We start from the raw sequence: 15,903 nt of genomic DNA, 5'->3' as shown, positions 1-15,903 counted from the left end.
TTTAACACATCCTGCATGAAGTGCAGAGCAGCAGTGCTCTAAACAAGGGGAGAAAGGGCTTGAACACTTTCAATATTTAAACTGAAAGACAGTATGATGCAGGCTAGAGTAAAGCAAGAAGGTGAGAGTGCATATTCAAGAGGAAGGGGGAGACAGAGAAAGAAGAGCACAAAGGAGCAGCTGACCATAAGGTCAGCTTCTAATGCAGCTGAAGCACCCAGGGAACCTGTTTGGTAAGCCCAATCTAGAGAGATATACTCACTTTCTGATTTCCTGCTTTGACCTTTTTTTTCATTAGACTAAACTTCTTCTGGGTTTAAAAATTTTGAAAAATGTTTATTCCTCATAAGAAAAATCATAGCAATATAAATCTATCTCAATAATTGACAAATTATTTTAGTAATTGCCCCTGATATTTAAAGTGCCTGGTTTTTAGCCCTATATTTTTGCAGGCTCAATTTTCAGCTTTTAATATTTGATATATCTCTTCTTGCTACACTTAAGAGCTCTTCTTATCAGCTATTCTCATTCTATAAACATCTATCTCCTGACACAAATAATAATCATTATTGTAAAAGTCTAGAATATTGCACTTTTTATTCCTTAATTCTGCTATTTTCATTCCTCCAATCCATTACTTCAATACATTAACCTAGAGCATGGTAGTCCACCTAAATTCACTAACCCCATAGTTTACCACAATTCCCTCATTTTCTAATGAAGGTAGGTCTAAGCCACATCACCTTTGTTTTTAATTAATACTTCTTATGCTCTTTAACTAAGACCACTTTTGTGACTTCACCAAGGCTTATTTTCTTTGAGCATGTTTTCTATAACTCCTCAATACTTGCCTAAAGAAGCATCCCCTATAGTGATAAAGTAGTTATTCAGCAAATAAATTCGGTGGCTACCATATTCAGAAATAACAGAGTCCTTCAATTTGTAATAGCTTTTAATGGAATAATATAATTCTAACAATCAGCTATCTAAGATTATTACTTTAATGGCTACTTATATTGAAAATTTAGTCTCAAGTGTCTACAGCAGGCTTCCAGGTCAACCTCTGAAGAATTTTTTCAAAGTGATTTTGATGAAGGCAGAGCTCTGTTCTCTAAACTTTTTGCACTTCTACTTAAAAGAAATCCATCTTTTGCAGATACTCCTACCCCACCAATTTTATTATTTCCATGATTTTCTATGCAGTGCACACGTCCAATACCATCAACACTCCCTGAATATGTACTTCTACATTTTGCTCTTGTATTTTAATTTTCTTCAATTCTTGGAAAATATTCTTAAAATACATCTCTCTCTAACTTTCCTTGGTATTTTCCTACTTGTTTTGCTGCCTGGAATAAAATTCAAAAACCTTCTAAACAGTGTTAAAATGAGAATGTAAAAGCAAGTCCTTAATGGAAAGCATTCACGGTGGCACAATATGGTGATATGCACATGCATTACAGTATTTCTACAATTTTTATAAGGTTATTTAATGAGTATATCTAACAAATATAGTCCAATTAGAAGAACAGTTGGCTAGGTAACTTCCTCAAGGTCCTGTCCCTTTGGAGCTCCTCGATCTTTCAGCCCTCTACATTATTGTATCTACAATGTATGGTGCAAAACAAAATGTCCTTGCTAGACCAATAGACAGAATTCCAAGAATGTATTACTATGTGTGATGGTGTTCACAGGGGTCTTGGGATGAGGGAAGAGACGTAGATCTGACTCCATGTTACAGAAAGCTTGATTTATTATTTTATGATATATATTACATTGAAACTACACTAAAAAGAATAGAAGGAAAAGTTTCATCTCAGAAGGATAGCTGAGCTAAGAACAGAAAAGAAAGAATGATAACAAAGGCAGCTGCCTCAGACTCTCTGTCAGAGTCAGCTCTGCTGTGATTGGCCACTAATTACAAACAAGCAGATGAGACCAATCACAGATCCACCTGTTGCATTCCACGGCAGCAGATCACCATTGTTTACATTTTGTTCCTGAAGCCTCTCAGCTTCTCAGGAAGAAAAAATCTTAAGGAAAGATTTTTAATGAAAAGATATCTGCGACAACTAGGAGTTTGTTAAAAGATGGGAGAAGTCAGGAAAAGTTGTAAAAGTTGTAACTATACATTAACAGTCTGCAAAGTTACAAATATATGAAAAATATAAAAAAACCTAAAAATTTTAGGCATAATTTTGATCTTATTACTTTTCTGCCTATATCATACTTTCATTGCTGTTACACTAGGAGCACCTGTTCAACAGAATGCTTTCTAATACATTTATTTTTTGAGAATTAGCACTTCAGTTTGAAAGCCTTGTATTTTCCATGTATTCTTGATATCTCTTAGAACATGACTATTCATTTTAGTGCACTTGAGAGATGCAATTATTCACCCATGTTTTGCTTATGGGGTAATAACAACTATCCACATTTCTCTAGGTATCCAATTTTTCTACATCCATGAGCAATTATCCTTAAATTCCCACCCAATTATCCCAAATTCTTAAGATTTCCATTAATGATGAGTTGTCTTAAACTGTTAATGAAAACACTCACTAAAGTTGTAGATATGTGATGACAGTTTCCTATGTTTTAATTAAATTTTCAGATAGTGCAGTTGTATTTCGCACATACACACATCACTGCTGGAAAAAATTATCTGTACATTGATAGGATAATATTAATAGATCACTGTCCCTAGGATGAGAGGGGAAAAATGAGAAGAAAAATGAGAAGCCAGAATTCTTTCCTTTAAAAAGGAAAGTTCAAAAATAATAGTGACTTTGATGCAGGACTAGAGCTGAAACAGTGTGGTTATAAAATCATGCACCCAGAAGGTAATGTTACAGTGAGAATAATACTGCTTTATTAGTATATCAACACTCCAAGGTTGTATCTGTAATTAAACATATTTATACCACAGATAGGAGACTTTATCTGATAACTACTATTACTTCATACTGAGTAGAAGAATGATAGAACACTTATGCTCCAAACACTCAAGCCTACTACATAACTTGAATTAAAGGCTAGTAAGGTTACTAAACATAGCAAAGGGTACAAGTTAAGAAATTACTACAACTCATAGATATTTGAATGAGACAAACAGAAAATGACAGAGTGTTTTTCCCCTATTAAATTTCAGTATTGCCTCCAAAATGCCAGTTTTCATTTGGCTCTCCTTTAGCATGTCCCTCAACTAACTGCGTGTTTAACAATGAAACTCTTATCTCACTGTGAGATGGTGAAATTCTGTGTCAACACCAGGAAGAAAACTAAATTCTGCTCTGGGATTCAAACTCAAAAATCCAAGTTCAAAACAAAAAAAAATGTTGCTATTGTAAATGAGCTTTGTAATTCAATCATAAGAATGTTCTGTGGGATTCTAATGTTTTGAAAGATAATGAAAATTCCAGTTCAATAACCTTGCTGTACAAGAACTGACATTCTCGAAGAAAGGAATCTGACACCAGATTTTATCCACATACTTGAAGCAGATTAAGATGAATAAACTATAGCCTGATTTTGTTTTTCTGTCTGTCAAATATCTGCTGCAGTTTCCAAACAACTGGACAGAATGCAGTGCTTTCAACTGAAGTCAGAAATTTCATCTTATGTTGTCCAAAATGTCTTCCTTGTGGCAGAATCATACTTAACATTTCTTCAAAACAAAGCGAATACTCCCAAATGTTTCCTTTTTTCATTACTCTGGCTGATTATTCATGAACTTTATGTTCTAGTATAGTGGATGGATGCAGGGCCCAGATAGCAATGTCATATTGGTACAGAACTTTTGAGAAGAGGTACATTTATGAGAGAGAAGCTAGAACTAAGTGTCTTCTTTTGGGAACTGATATTTTGAATCCAAAAAGCTGTACATTGAGTTACTCACAGAAAGACAGTTCTTGTCCTATCAAGACTCAGAACATAGCCATAAAAATAAAGGTAAGAATTACATCAAAATTCTTCCATGCCCATCTAAATACATTTGACATGTCAGAATAAATTCCTCCTCTGTATTTGTTCCATTTACTTGTAAGTTTTATGGGGAGAGAAGAGAAAAAGAATTCTCTTTTCTTTCATCCCCACGTACAAGCCAATCATTAGAAGGAGTCCTAGAAGGGACAGTTTATCTCCTCACAATCACTTTTCTGTCTGTTGCATCAAATGGGCAAAAACAAACAGTAAGCTACACATTTGTCACACATTGAGAATTTAAGGAAAAACATGCTGGAGGACTTTTCGTTTTGTCTAAATGTTTTTAGTAATTCAATTAAATGAACATGAGGGAAAAGACTTAAACCAAACTTTATGAGATTCATATGTGGTTATATTATGACAGGGAGAGAATTATTGCCTTTCAACATCTCTAAGATAACAGTCACCAATAAAATAGAACTCAGAAGTTTGAGAAAGAAAACACTTTGTCAGAAGCTTTCAAAGGAAGATGCATAATTTTAGATTGTGTCTTTTTCTTCCCCTACATAAATGAAACAGGTCTAGATTGTTGTGCTGTTTAAAGTATAAATAGCTTACAGACTTACATGGCATTCCTTTGATAAGGAGTGCCAGGTACATCACAAATACTTATGTCCTCCTCCTCTTCCTTCACATTTCAGGAAACAAACTCAGAGAAAATATATTGTTTTTCTTATTTGATCCTGCATGCAAAGAGCTGGCAAGGTTTCATGTACTACATGTTTTCAAAACAAGATTCTTCAAAATATTTATGCTTAATAGTTATATACAAAAATTGATGCTTTGACTATTGAAAGACAAAATTGCCTTCATATAGCTGCAAATTTTGATCTATAGCAATGCAGGTTTTCTTCCTAGATTCCACTTAAAAAATGGGTCCTAAGTTATACTTTTAGACTCTTGAATTTTTTTTCAAAATCTTACCTAAGGGAAGAAGACAATTGAGTTGAGTTATATTTGCTCAAAATAGACACAATGAATTTCCTACAGTAAGAATAAAATGTCTAGGGATAATTCTTGAATGAAGTCCTAAAGACTTAAGATCAATTTTTGAAATGGCCATGGCTGGTTTATATCTACAATTCTTTCTGACAGAAGATCTTTGTTAAACAAAGCAAAGTATAATTGCCTTTTAGTAATTTATTAAAGATTGCTCACTGCCCCCCAAAACCAATACCTTCCATAAGAAAAATAAAATTATAAATAGAACATGAGGTCTTATCTTGCATTGAACATTTTTTACTAGTTCCAGAAAATTACTGTATTTTATTACTTTTATATTTAGCTTGCAATATTGTGTTTTAAATATTGCAATAAGCATAGTTTTGCCATCTTTGACAAAATGCACATCATCTCTAGTTCACATTTTCTATTACACTGAACCATTTTATGAGCTTACCCCCAATATCTGGCCGAAGCTTATTGTCATATCCTTGAAGTAGGGAGTCCAGTATGTGAGTTACATCACCACCATGAATCTTTGGTGCAAGGACCCATGTTTTATTCACCATTAGATCTTCATCATCCTCATCATCTGCTTTATCAGCTCTATGTTGTGTGATTTAAAAAAAAACAAAATTGGGAAAAACAAATGACACGGTGAAACTGAATACACAAGAGTTGGAGAAGAAAGAGATAAAAATATTGAAAACTATTTAGAATAGTTTGTACAAACACAAATGCATTCTGGTGCTAAAAGAAAGAAGCAGACCCTTATTTACAATATATATCTATATAAATATTTACCAACATTTTGTTTTATGATGGTGGAGAGTGTAAGTGTTAATAGAGGCATTTACACATCACCCATATAGAAAAACTCAAGCCATGAGTCAAACCCACAAAGGCAGCAGCAGGCATCAGCTTACTGTCAGCCTTTTCCTCTTTTAAAACAAAAGTGTAATTCCAAAGCTTTTCCCTACATGCATTTCTTTCTCCAGCAATACTGCTGATATTTCTAAGAGATGCTTAATCTTCATAATAGCATACCTATTGTATGCCACTTAAAAAAGCATCAACAGAATCTCTTTCCTAGTAGACTCTGTTATATGATGTAAAAAAATAAGACTTGCATACTGATTAAACTCCATTCACATTTTAAGCAAGCAAACATTACATCCATGTGCTACAACTAAGCATTAGGAGAAGCAGAAGCTCCAGACATAAGCCAATTATGTCTCTGAATGTATACGTGGCATAGTTAACTGAAAGGAATAGTACTCCATTTTCAGATAATTTATTAGCTACCTATTTTATCAAGATGAAACAATTGTACAAGGAAAATAATTACATATTCATTTATTACCTATCTTTTCATTAGATAAGCAGCAATAGATAGTGAATCCCTAGATCATTAAAAAAAATTGCAATACCTTGGTTGCATCTGAAATTCACTCAGATGTCACCAAAAAGTCAAAGAATGCCCCAAAGTAGTTTTCTTTCCATTTCAATCAAATGAGTATGGACTTCAGTATTCCTCCAGTGCTAAAAACTGCTATCTATATTACTCATCTAGTTTATTTCAAGGAAATGCTATGGGCTTGAGGTAAAGCACACTGCTTGAGACTGACAGCAGTAACTAACAGTCACACAACCTACCTTCACAAATGGGCACTGGCTAGCAATTACAGAAAATATGCAGCCCCTATAAATCAGATCCAATGTTAACACAAGCACAATATTCCAGTAAAAGAAAGGAATTAAATTACTATCCTTGTGCCAATTCACATTGTAAACCAAAACTAAAAATGTTACTGCTTTATTAAGGGCTTCTAAATTACACAGACATCTGCTGCCCTCGAAACTAAAAGCGGAAATTTTCAGCAAATTTACTACAGGAAAGAAGACCACCAGTATGTTCCATGTAAAGACAGGACAGAAGAAGTTAGGAAAGGACAGAGTGATATAAGGCATGCCTGCCTTTTATGGCAGCCCTTTGTGGGAATGCCTCAAACCAGTCCGTAATAGAAAGGCCTTGCATCACCTCTTGGATAACACTAGCAAGTCTCACTGAAAATCAAAACTGTCATGGCTGTGGAAACTCTCAGTGGTTTTGGCATGCCTGCTTAATTTGGGAAAGGAAACCTTGCCACAGCTCAATAGGTTTCCAGAGGATGAACAAAAAGCACTGTTCAGATATCAGAGCTTTCGTACCTAGCTTGCTGCAAACAAGTTGAAAGAGTCTATTATAGCAGAAAGTAATATGCAGTCTAAATACAAGGCTCACTGACAGCTTCCCTGTAACAGCCTGAAAAGTGCTTTCATTCTTTTAAATTGAAATGCACCATAAAATACTTAATCTTTACTGCACTACATAGAGAAATGTCAGATATTAAATATTTAACATTTCCCATTAGCAGGATCCCACTAATGGGAGCACTAAAATTAGGAAGCTAAGTTTCATAACTGTACACTCTTTCTCCCTCAGAGCTACCTGTTTCTTTCATGTGTTGTTGCCATACAGCAATAATAATAATAATAATAATAATAATAATAATAATAATAATAATAATAATAATAGTTATTATTGTTGTTATTGTTATTATTATTATATCTATTTATGATCTGCTTACACTTTTTGGCATCTAATTACTTTATAGATTAGCTTACAGTTGCTCAGAGTGAAGAGGCAATCCCAGACTTTTCCCAGAGGCATTAAGATGATGAGGAGTTAAAAGTTAATTTATAACTAGCTCTCTAAGGAAAAACACATAATCACCACAAAACTGACCTTCTTCTTTTTGTCTTCCATCCCATAAACAGTAGAAAGTATAGTGAAATTAACAGAGTTCCTTACATATACAGGGCACCTGATTCTCTGGGTCAGCCCAATTATTTGCAGAAAATTTGAAGTGATTATGACACTACTTTGTTGTTCTTTAAAGTGTTTTCCACAATGCTATTAAGAACAGCAGAGATTTAGCCAAAAGGGAAAGTACAAGAGGTCGTGCCATGACCACCTAAACCAAATAGGAGTTACAACCACAACACCTCAACTCACAGTCACTTGAATATCTTGACATTTCAAAGAGTCCTTAATTTTATTTATAGATTCACAGGACAAATCACATCGGAAAGAGATCATGAGAGATCTCTCTAGTCCAGCTTCCTGCTCAAAGCAGGGCTTGCTCTGAGCTCACAGCAGGTTGCTCATGGCTTGATCAGGTTGGCTATTGCAGACATCCAAAATGGAAGCTGCACAACCTCTCTGAGCAACCTGATCTCCACTTGGCTCTTTTCTATAATTTAATGTATTTAAATAAACTGGAAATTAACAACAAGAAAAAATGCAAATAAAAACAGATTTCAGATTTTCACTTTTTATTTTTTTACTTTTTGTCTTACTTAATTGGAGTATCTCTGGTCCTCCGCCAATTTTAAAACTCTGAACTACAAATAGGTATACAATGACAGCTTACAGAAAGCTATTAATGCAATTTCAGGGGGAGAGGGAAAAATTCCATCCCAACATCTAAGCATTTTTTCAGGCACCAGTAAATAAATCCATTTAAGAAGACAGTTTTATTAAAGGCAACATTTCTTTACTTGGTGTCTGACAAGTCTTGGTTTAAAATGCGCCTTTCTGACTATTTACACGGAACTATTTGATTTTATCTTGGAAATACTGTACACTGAAAAAAAGTCCAACTGCACAAAGAGAAACACAATTGACTTCTACACTAGTACACATAGCCAACAAGAGCTTGTGACTCACTAACCCATTTGGTAAAACAGCAAAGAAACCAACATGAATCAGATAATAATGTAACCAAATGTGGAAGACCTGAATCACTGCTGTTCTACAAGGTGAAAACAGCTATTCTTTTCAGAGGTGATTCACTGAGATAAACCCATCTCACTACCTGACTACCATCTTCTGAACTTGTCTTTAAAATGTGCCCAAGATCACCAAGTATGCAGTAAAGACTATAGTATCTCTGAAATGCTTACGGCACCCGGTTCTGCAGTTCTGATTCCTAAACCACAGCCACTGATGTGCAGCAACAAGACTGTGGTAAGAATGAATGATACTGGATGGAAGGAGGAAATGACCAGAATATACACAAAGTCTTTTGTACACCCTTCAGTGAAACAGAGCACACCACCTGCCAACTTGAATTGCCAGTCCAGTTGGTTTGGGGGGAGTTGCACAAAGCTCTCTCAAAAGAGCACCTAGTCATGTGAAGGCAACAGGACAGGCACTGTGTCCATATTCACTTCCAGGAATCTGAATTACCAATATGCTAAACAGATTTGTCATGCTAAACATTTGTCATGCTAAAGAGATTTTAATTTAGTTTGTTTTAAAGATAGAAATCCCTTCAGATGTAAAAAGTCTGCAGGATCAGTTGAGATGGTGCTATCACTTAATCAACCTTGCTAGGCCATGTTCTATAAAGAAACATTCACTTTAGAAAACAAGATGGGTCAAAACTTTTGGTTAACCTTTTACCAAGTTTTTGTGCATCTCCAGCATTTTCTCCAGGGTTTGGAATGAGATAGAAGGAAAAACAGAAGGCAGCAAACTTCATTCTAAACCAGAAAATAAAATGTTAAATTCAGGTATTCAATTATTTAGTGACAGTTAACTTGGGCTGAGGACCTTTTTACTTCTTTGTCATTAAAATAAATCTGAAAAACCTATGAAGATTAATGTCAATTAACTCCACTCCCATTTTAATGGTAGCACTATCCTGTCTCTTTCACAACCCCAAGAAGAAAGGCAAACTTAATTAAAGAGGAATTCTTTTCCTTTCCAAGTTCATCTAAAGGTTATTTCACTATACACAGAACATAATACTTGATCATCTCTCCATTTACTGTAAAATGTATTTGTTCCAGCTAAGTTCACTCACTGTCTTTTTCAGAATGTCTGGAGAGATTATGATTGAGAACAAAAACACATCATCAAACATTAAAACATTTCTGTTCCATGGCAGAGTGCTACTTTATGCCTATTAATGCAGGTGCTAATTCTGATTTTAATGATTTTATAAATAAGAAAGAGACCTCACCTCTTAAGATGCTTATTGTTGTAACACTTCAGCTACCCTCATAAACTCAACAGTAAACTGCATGTACACAGCTACCAGCAATTAGGCAAAAAGTGCCCCCATTATGCTCTCTGTCCTTCAACTAATTTGAGACATTACCATGACTAATAAATCTCTGGGCACAAGTGACTAAAGACTAAATAAGTCTTTTTAACATCAGGCAATGTGCTTCTCTTCAGAATAATCTTAATATCATAGGTTTTTGTTCTCCTTTAAATATGATAAAAATCAGTCAGGTGACCTTTGTGCTGCAATTAACATCTGTCAAGTTATGCAATGAACTGGAAGAAAAATTAATATAGTGAAAATGTTCTGACTGCTATTTGCATCATGCATGTCAAAGTATTACGCACAGAAGTACATGTATGGCATAAGTGAGAGAATTTAAATATAGCTAAGCATCAATTTAGTTGTCCATTCCCAGGCTCCTATTCTTATCCAACACACAGAAGGATATCCAGTCCTCCAAGATGGGCTGATTTATAGGGAACCTGTAGACATCTGGAAAAGTAGAGACTTGTCAAGGAACCTGAGTTATCTCTGCTGAAGCTTTAAGTCTGTGCAGAAGCAACTCAATCAAGCTCTTGGTATCTGTGAGGTTTAGACAACCTTCATAGGGGCCTCGTCTATTTGGAGATAGTGATCCTTCTGCACAAGAAATACTCTGATGATTATTTACTAAATAAATAAAGAGGGAAGTGAGTGGTTCAGATAATTTCTATGCTGACAGAGCTAAAACAAATACACTTCTTTCCTTGTTGCCTTACATATGTGAACGAAAATAGTAAGGTTAGTTGTGTTACTTCATTTACCTGAGGATCTTCAGTTGCTTCAGTAGTTTTACCAACACAGGGGTAGGGCACAGTGACACTTACCTAAATGATGAAATATGCCATAAGACAGCTGTTATTCACTGGCTGTGCTCCCCAGGATACATCCTTTGTCTAAATATAATGCAATTTAACCTTTATTTTCTATTAGTTAAAAAAACCCCAAAAACAAACAAAAAACCAAAACAAAACAAAAAAAAACCCACCAAAAATCAAAAAAAATTTCTTGAAGTGTTAACACGACAGATTACTTTGTAAACAATAATACTGCTTCACAGGTTTGTCAAAATAGTTCATTTAACCAGACTGGCCTTCATAACAAGTCAGTCAAGTCAGGTAAGGTTCCCAGGAAAGTTTTCCAACAGATCATCTAACCAGACACTAGCTTGCTCCAGAACACCAAGCATTGTATGCTTGTATGTGGTAAAGTGTATTTATTTCATGGCCCCATCAATGTGAGGTCAGAGCTCACCTGAACTAGCCAAATTGCACACATGAAAAAAGACCTAAAGCTCTGCTGAAAAGCTAAACATGGTCACTGACACACTTATGTCCAGAGTCAGACATTTGTACAGAGGCTGGTGATGATTCTAGTTCAGAAGACACAAATGCAAGTACTTAATTGTGCCATGTGAATGACCAGGGCATAGGACCAGGTGTAGATGAAAATCTGAACTCTGGCAGGACGATAAGTTTAAAAAATGCCTGAAGCAGAGCAAAGTTCCTTAAATACAGAGAAAAAATGCAACTTCAGTGTGGAATTAATAATTACTCTCATGTCAGAAATTTAAATTATATATTTGCATATGTTATTGAATCTTCTTAAGATAAAACATGGATGTCAGTTAGACTTGTAGTACCCTCAGAAGTTGAGAATTTACCAGCACTCCTTCAGGTATGCAAATACTACTCTCAAATAGAAAAAATAATTAGGACCACATAATCATGACTCATAAAATAGAAATCAATTCCATTTTTCTAGAAAAGACTTGAAAGCTCACTATCACTGCTAGCTGTCAGTAGTGAATGGTTTAAAGCATTCACTCTCAAGACTCATCTCTCAAAATTTATCTTTCAGACTTTATGGCTGACTTCATAGTCATCAGTTCCCTTACAATTCTGTGGAAGTGAACTCTTGCATTTCATCATCAGCATCTTCCCTGATATGCTTTATGTGTCACAGAAATTTTCTGGGAAAATAAAAGTAACTGCAAGCAAAAAACTACAGCTACTGAAAATATGTGTCCAAAAAGCACCACTTACACCTCATAATCCTGTGGGATATAGAGCCACTGATATTATAGTCCTTCCTCTTTATCCTTCCCAAACTGGTTTAGACATTCTCTTGAAAAAATCTCTTTTCCCCCCATCTATTCTATCTCCAATGTTTTCATCAATTTCTCCCCCTTTCTGCCTTGCCAGACTTGGGCATATTCTTTTTTGTGTCAAAGTGTATTTCTCTCTCCTACTAAAGTATGTTTTACTTATTCCCTATATCTTCTTTCCAGTACACCAACCACATACTGTTAGGTTGATTCTTCTTCTGAATACACATAGTGCCTTGTGCTATTTGTTTTGTTTCATATTTGTCTGGCTCTTTATAATTTCCTGCCCTGCTTCTTCTTTCCCTTCTTCTTCCTTATTGTTTAGTGAAGGGATTAATTTGGACATTAATTATCAGGGAAAAGTGTGAAAAAAATATTAGGAATTCCTACACAGAAACATTTGAACACTAGAAGTATAAGCTACATAGGGAAGTTCACTTGGTATTAAATAAGCTTTGTTGCAAAAAAAATGAACAATCATAGCAATAACAGAATAAAAACATGCGCCTCTGGTGTTCACTCCCTGTAACAAAAAGCATTGCCTATGTACCTGAGTGGACCATTAACCTTGTGGTATGTTCATGCATATCACAAGTATTGGATGATTAAGATCTTTTGAGTCATTACATCTTTGAAGCACATCTCTGAAAGATATTAAGCATTTTCTCCAACACACAGTAACTTCAGTCCAACTAATTTTAATTGCAGTGATACCTTCACTTAAAAGCATTATCACATTTCTCATAAAATCTTCAACATCTTTGTGACATTTATATATTAAAAACTAATTCAAAATTACTGAACAATACAACCAGACTTAACTCTGAGCACTGAATAAAGGCACAATCTGACTGCAAAAAATATTTATAGAAGTGTGGATTTTTAACAAGAGGAACAACAGATACTATTAAAGCTATCCTCTGGGAGAACAATTTTGTTCTGAAATCCACACAAACTGCTCTTCTCCAAGTCAGTTTTCACATAAGGCTGCATGCTGTTTGAAATAATACTGGTCAAATGCTATTAATTCAAATAGATTTTACAGATCTCACTAAATTGTCATAAAGACTCAAAGCATCTCAGATATTCTTTATCCATCAGTCTTCTAACATAATACAAAATTTATCTTCTCTCCTTGAAAGTTCATCCAAAGACTGATATGGTCAAACCAGTATAACTGCTGCCTCTAGTCCTATCAAGCTGCAGCCCAGAAATCAATTGACAATTTTTCTCACATCTCTCTAGCCAAGTACAAGTAATTCTCTGCACCACTTCAGAGCTGCTGGATTCTCAAACATATTCAGCTTGATTAATATAGCAATCTTACTTTGACCATGTCTTTATCTCCATATGTGATGACAAAAATACTCAGTTGTAGAGACCTGAGGCAGAAAACTACCTGTTTCTACAATTCTCTTTTTGTGCTACAAAATAGAGAGCTAGCACTTTGCACACATAGCAAAACAAAACAAAAAATACAAGCTGATTTCTGCAATTTTCCAGAGAAATTATTAGTTTTCACGTAAAATTTAGAAAGAATCTTGAAAAGTTTACTTCTAGTCAAAGGGCTGAATCTGAATTCAGACCAGGGTGCTTGCCTAATCCAGCTGATATATAAAATTCCAGGGAAAGACATCTCAAACCTTCACTGGATATCTTGTTCTGCTGTTTAATTATCTTTTTAGCAATTTTTTCTTTATATCTAGTTGAGATTTCCCTGTTGCAATTCATCACCATTGTTTCTCATTTTCTTACCATGCACCACTAGGAGTGCCTACCTCTGTTTTCTGGATTGTCTCCCAGTAAATGCTGGGGACTGATGCTGAATCCACATCAAGTCATCTTTTCTCCAGTCAGATCAGCCCTTGCCTCCTAGGACAGGTGCTCCTGCTTGACCAGCTTGGTATCTTCTCCTGAGCCCCCTCCAGTTTAAACCCCAAACTGGATGCAGTATCTCCATGCAGTTTCACAAGGGTTGAGCAGAGGGAGACAGCCAATTTCCTCAGCTTCCTGAATGTGTACTGATCCCACAGCCCAGGAGGCTGCTGGCCCTCCCTGCTGCTAAGGTGCCATGCTCTCCAGGTCCTTTTGGAAGAGCTGCTCCCCGGCTAGCCAGCTCCAGTCCTGCTGAGGGGGATTTTCCATTCAGGTGCAAGATTTTAGCACTCATCCTCGATGATTTTTATAATGTTCCTGTCAACCCATTACCCCAGGCTCTCCTGCTCCCTCAGAACAGCAGCCCTGTCTGCAAACTTATGAACTTGGTAAAAAAGTAATATTTCAAGATGGAAAAAAAATGTCTTCAAGAAACATTATGGCTGAAATCATTATTCCTGATGCTCTGAGCAGTTCTTGCTCCACCTCAGACAAAGGAGGAAATAGGACACATTTCTCACTTCTCTTTCCTTGCAGCAATTATTTTGTTTTCTGATTACAAACTTAAAGAACATGTTGTATGATGTCTTTTCACAGGATCATGGAACCATTTAGTTTGGAAAAGACCTCTGAGATCATCAAGTCCAACCTTTGACTGATCATCATCTTGTCAACCAGACCATGGCATCAAGTGACACAGAGTTGTTTCTTGAACACCTCCAGGGATAGTGACTCTACCACCACCCAGCTCAGCCCCTTCCAATGCTTTCTGGGAACAAATTTATCCCAATGTCCAACCTGAACCTCCTCTGGCACAATCTGAGGCCATTTCCTCTTGTTCTGTCTCTAGTTGCCTCAGAGAAGAGGTTGATCCCGACCTTTACAACCTCCTTTCAGGCAGTTGTAGAGAGTGGTAAGAGCCCCCTGAGCCTCCTTTTCTCCAGGCTAAACAACCCCAGTTCCCTCAGCTACTCCTCACAGGACTTAACCTCTAAATCTTTCACCAGCTCCATTGCCCTACTTTGGACACACTCCAACACCTCAGTGTTTTTTCTCATAATGAGGGGCCCAGAACTGAACGCAGGACTTGAGGTGCAATCTGGTTTTCTCCGTTGGTAGGTTTTACTTTCTTTGTGGGTTTTGGCCAAAGCATGCAATCAAATAACCAGAATGTAAACAGCCATAGTGCACTGTTCATCTAGACAAAGCAGCAGGAAACCAATGAAGACTTGAACAGAAAGTAAGAGGGTAACCAAAGCAAATTATAGAACCTAAGTAGATATAACTGAAGAGGGACAACAGGTATTAAATAAAGGTCAAAATATCCCCAAACTGCTAAGGAAGGTCCCAGTGTTGATAACTTCTCTGGTTATGTGAAACACGTACTAACCATGGCAGTTCCAGATCTCCTGGAAGTTTCGGACTGATCATCACACAAAGACACAAAGACAGGAACACGTAAATCCATGTGTCACACATCAGCACACCATTCACACATTATCTACACTTGACTGATGGAAAGTTAATTGCCATCAAATTCAAAATGAGCAGATACACTGTTGATGGGCTTAGTGCTTTGATCTAAGATACACTTTCCATAGTGAAACTAGACTTAAAACAAATCTTTGATAAATGAATGCTGAGAACTATAACCTCAAAAAAAAAAGATGTTAACCTAATTAAATGCCATCCCACACTAACTATAAAATTCACCGAATTGCAAAGTTAATTTTCTTAAATATCACCAGCATCTCAAAAAATATATCAAATGAGCAACCCCTTATAAGGCATTTCCAGTCATTTAAGCTGATGGTATTTCAGCATATCCATTTGAGT

The 15,903-nt window shown here is 35.9% G+C and overlaps 1 protein-coding gene across 3 annotated transcripts in view; it reads right to left on the bottom strand.

The window, feature by feature from the left end:
- GABRG1 (gamma-aminobutyric acid type A receptor subunit gamma1) overlaps window positions 1-15,903 on the bottom strand; it is a 60,588-nt gene that overhangs the window by 36,863 nt on the left and 7,822 nt on the right. For all 3 annotated transcript variants that reach the window (XR_011680018.1, XM_071432457.1, XM_071432456.1), the window contains exon 2: window positions 5,384-5,532. Coding sequence is in view for 2 of the 3 variants with exons in the window: in XM_071432456.1 (XP_071288557.1) it covers window positions 5,384-5,532 (149 nt within the window). In the remaining variant the exon portion in view is untranslated. The remainder of the gene's footprint in view (window positions 1-5,383; window positions 5,533-15,903) is intronic.

The sequence above is a fragment of the Agelaius tricolor genome, unplaced genomic scaffold (assembly GCF_023055355.1).
Source record: "Agelaius tricolor isolate 1412-34295 unplaced genomic scaffold, bAgeTri1.0.p SCAF_8, whole genome shotgun sequence".
Lineage (NCBI taxonomy): Eukaryota > Metazoa > Chordata > Aves > Passeriformes > Icteridae > Agelaius > Agelaius tricolor.
Note: the sequence above shows the minus strand (reverse complement) of the source record. Positions and strands in the feature narration are given on the sequence as shown.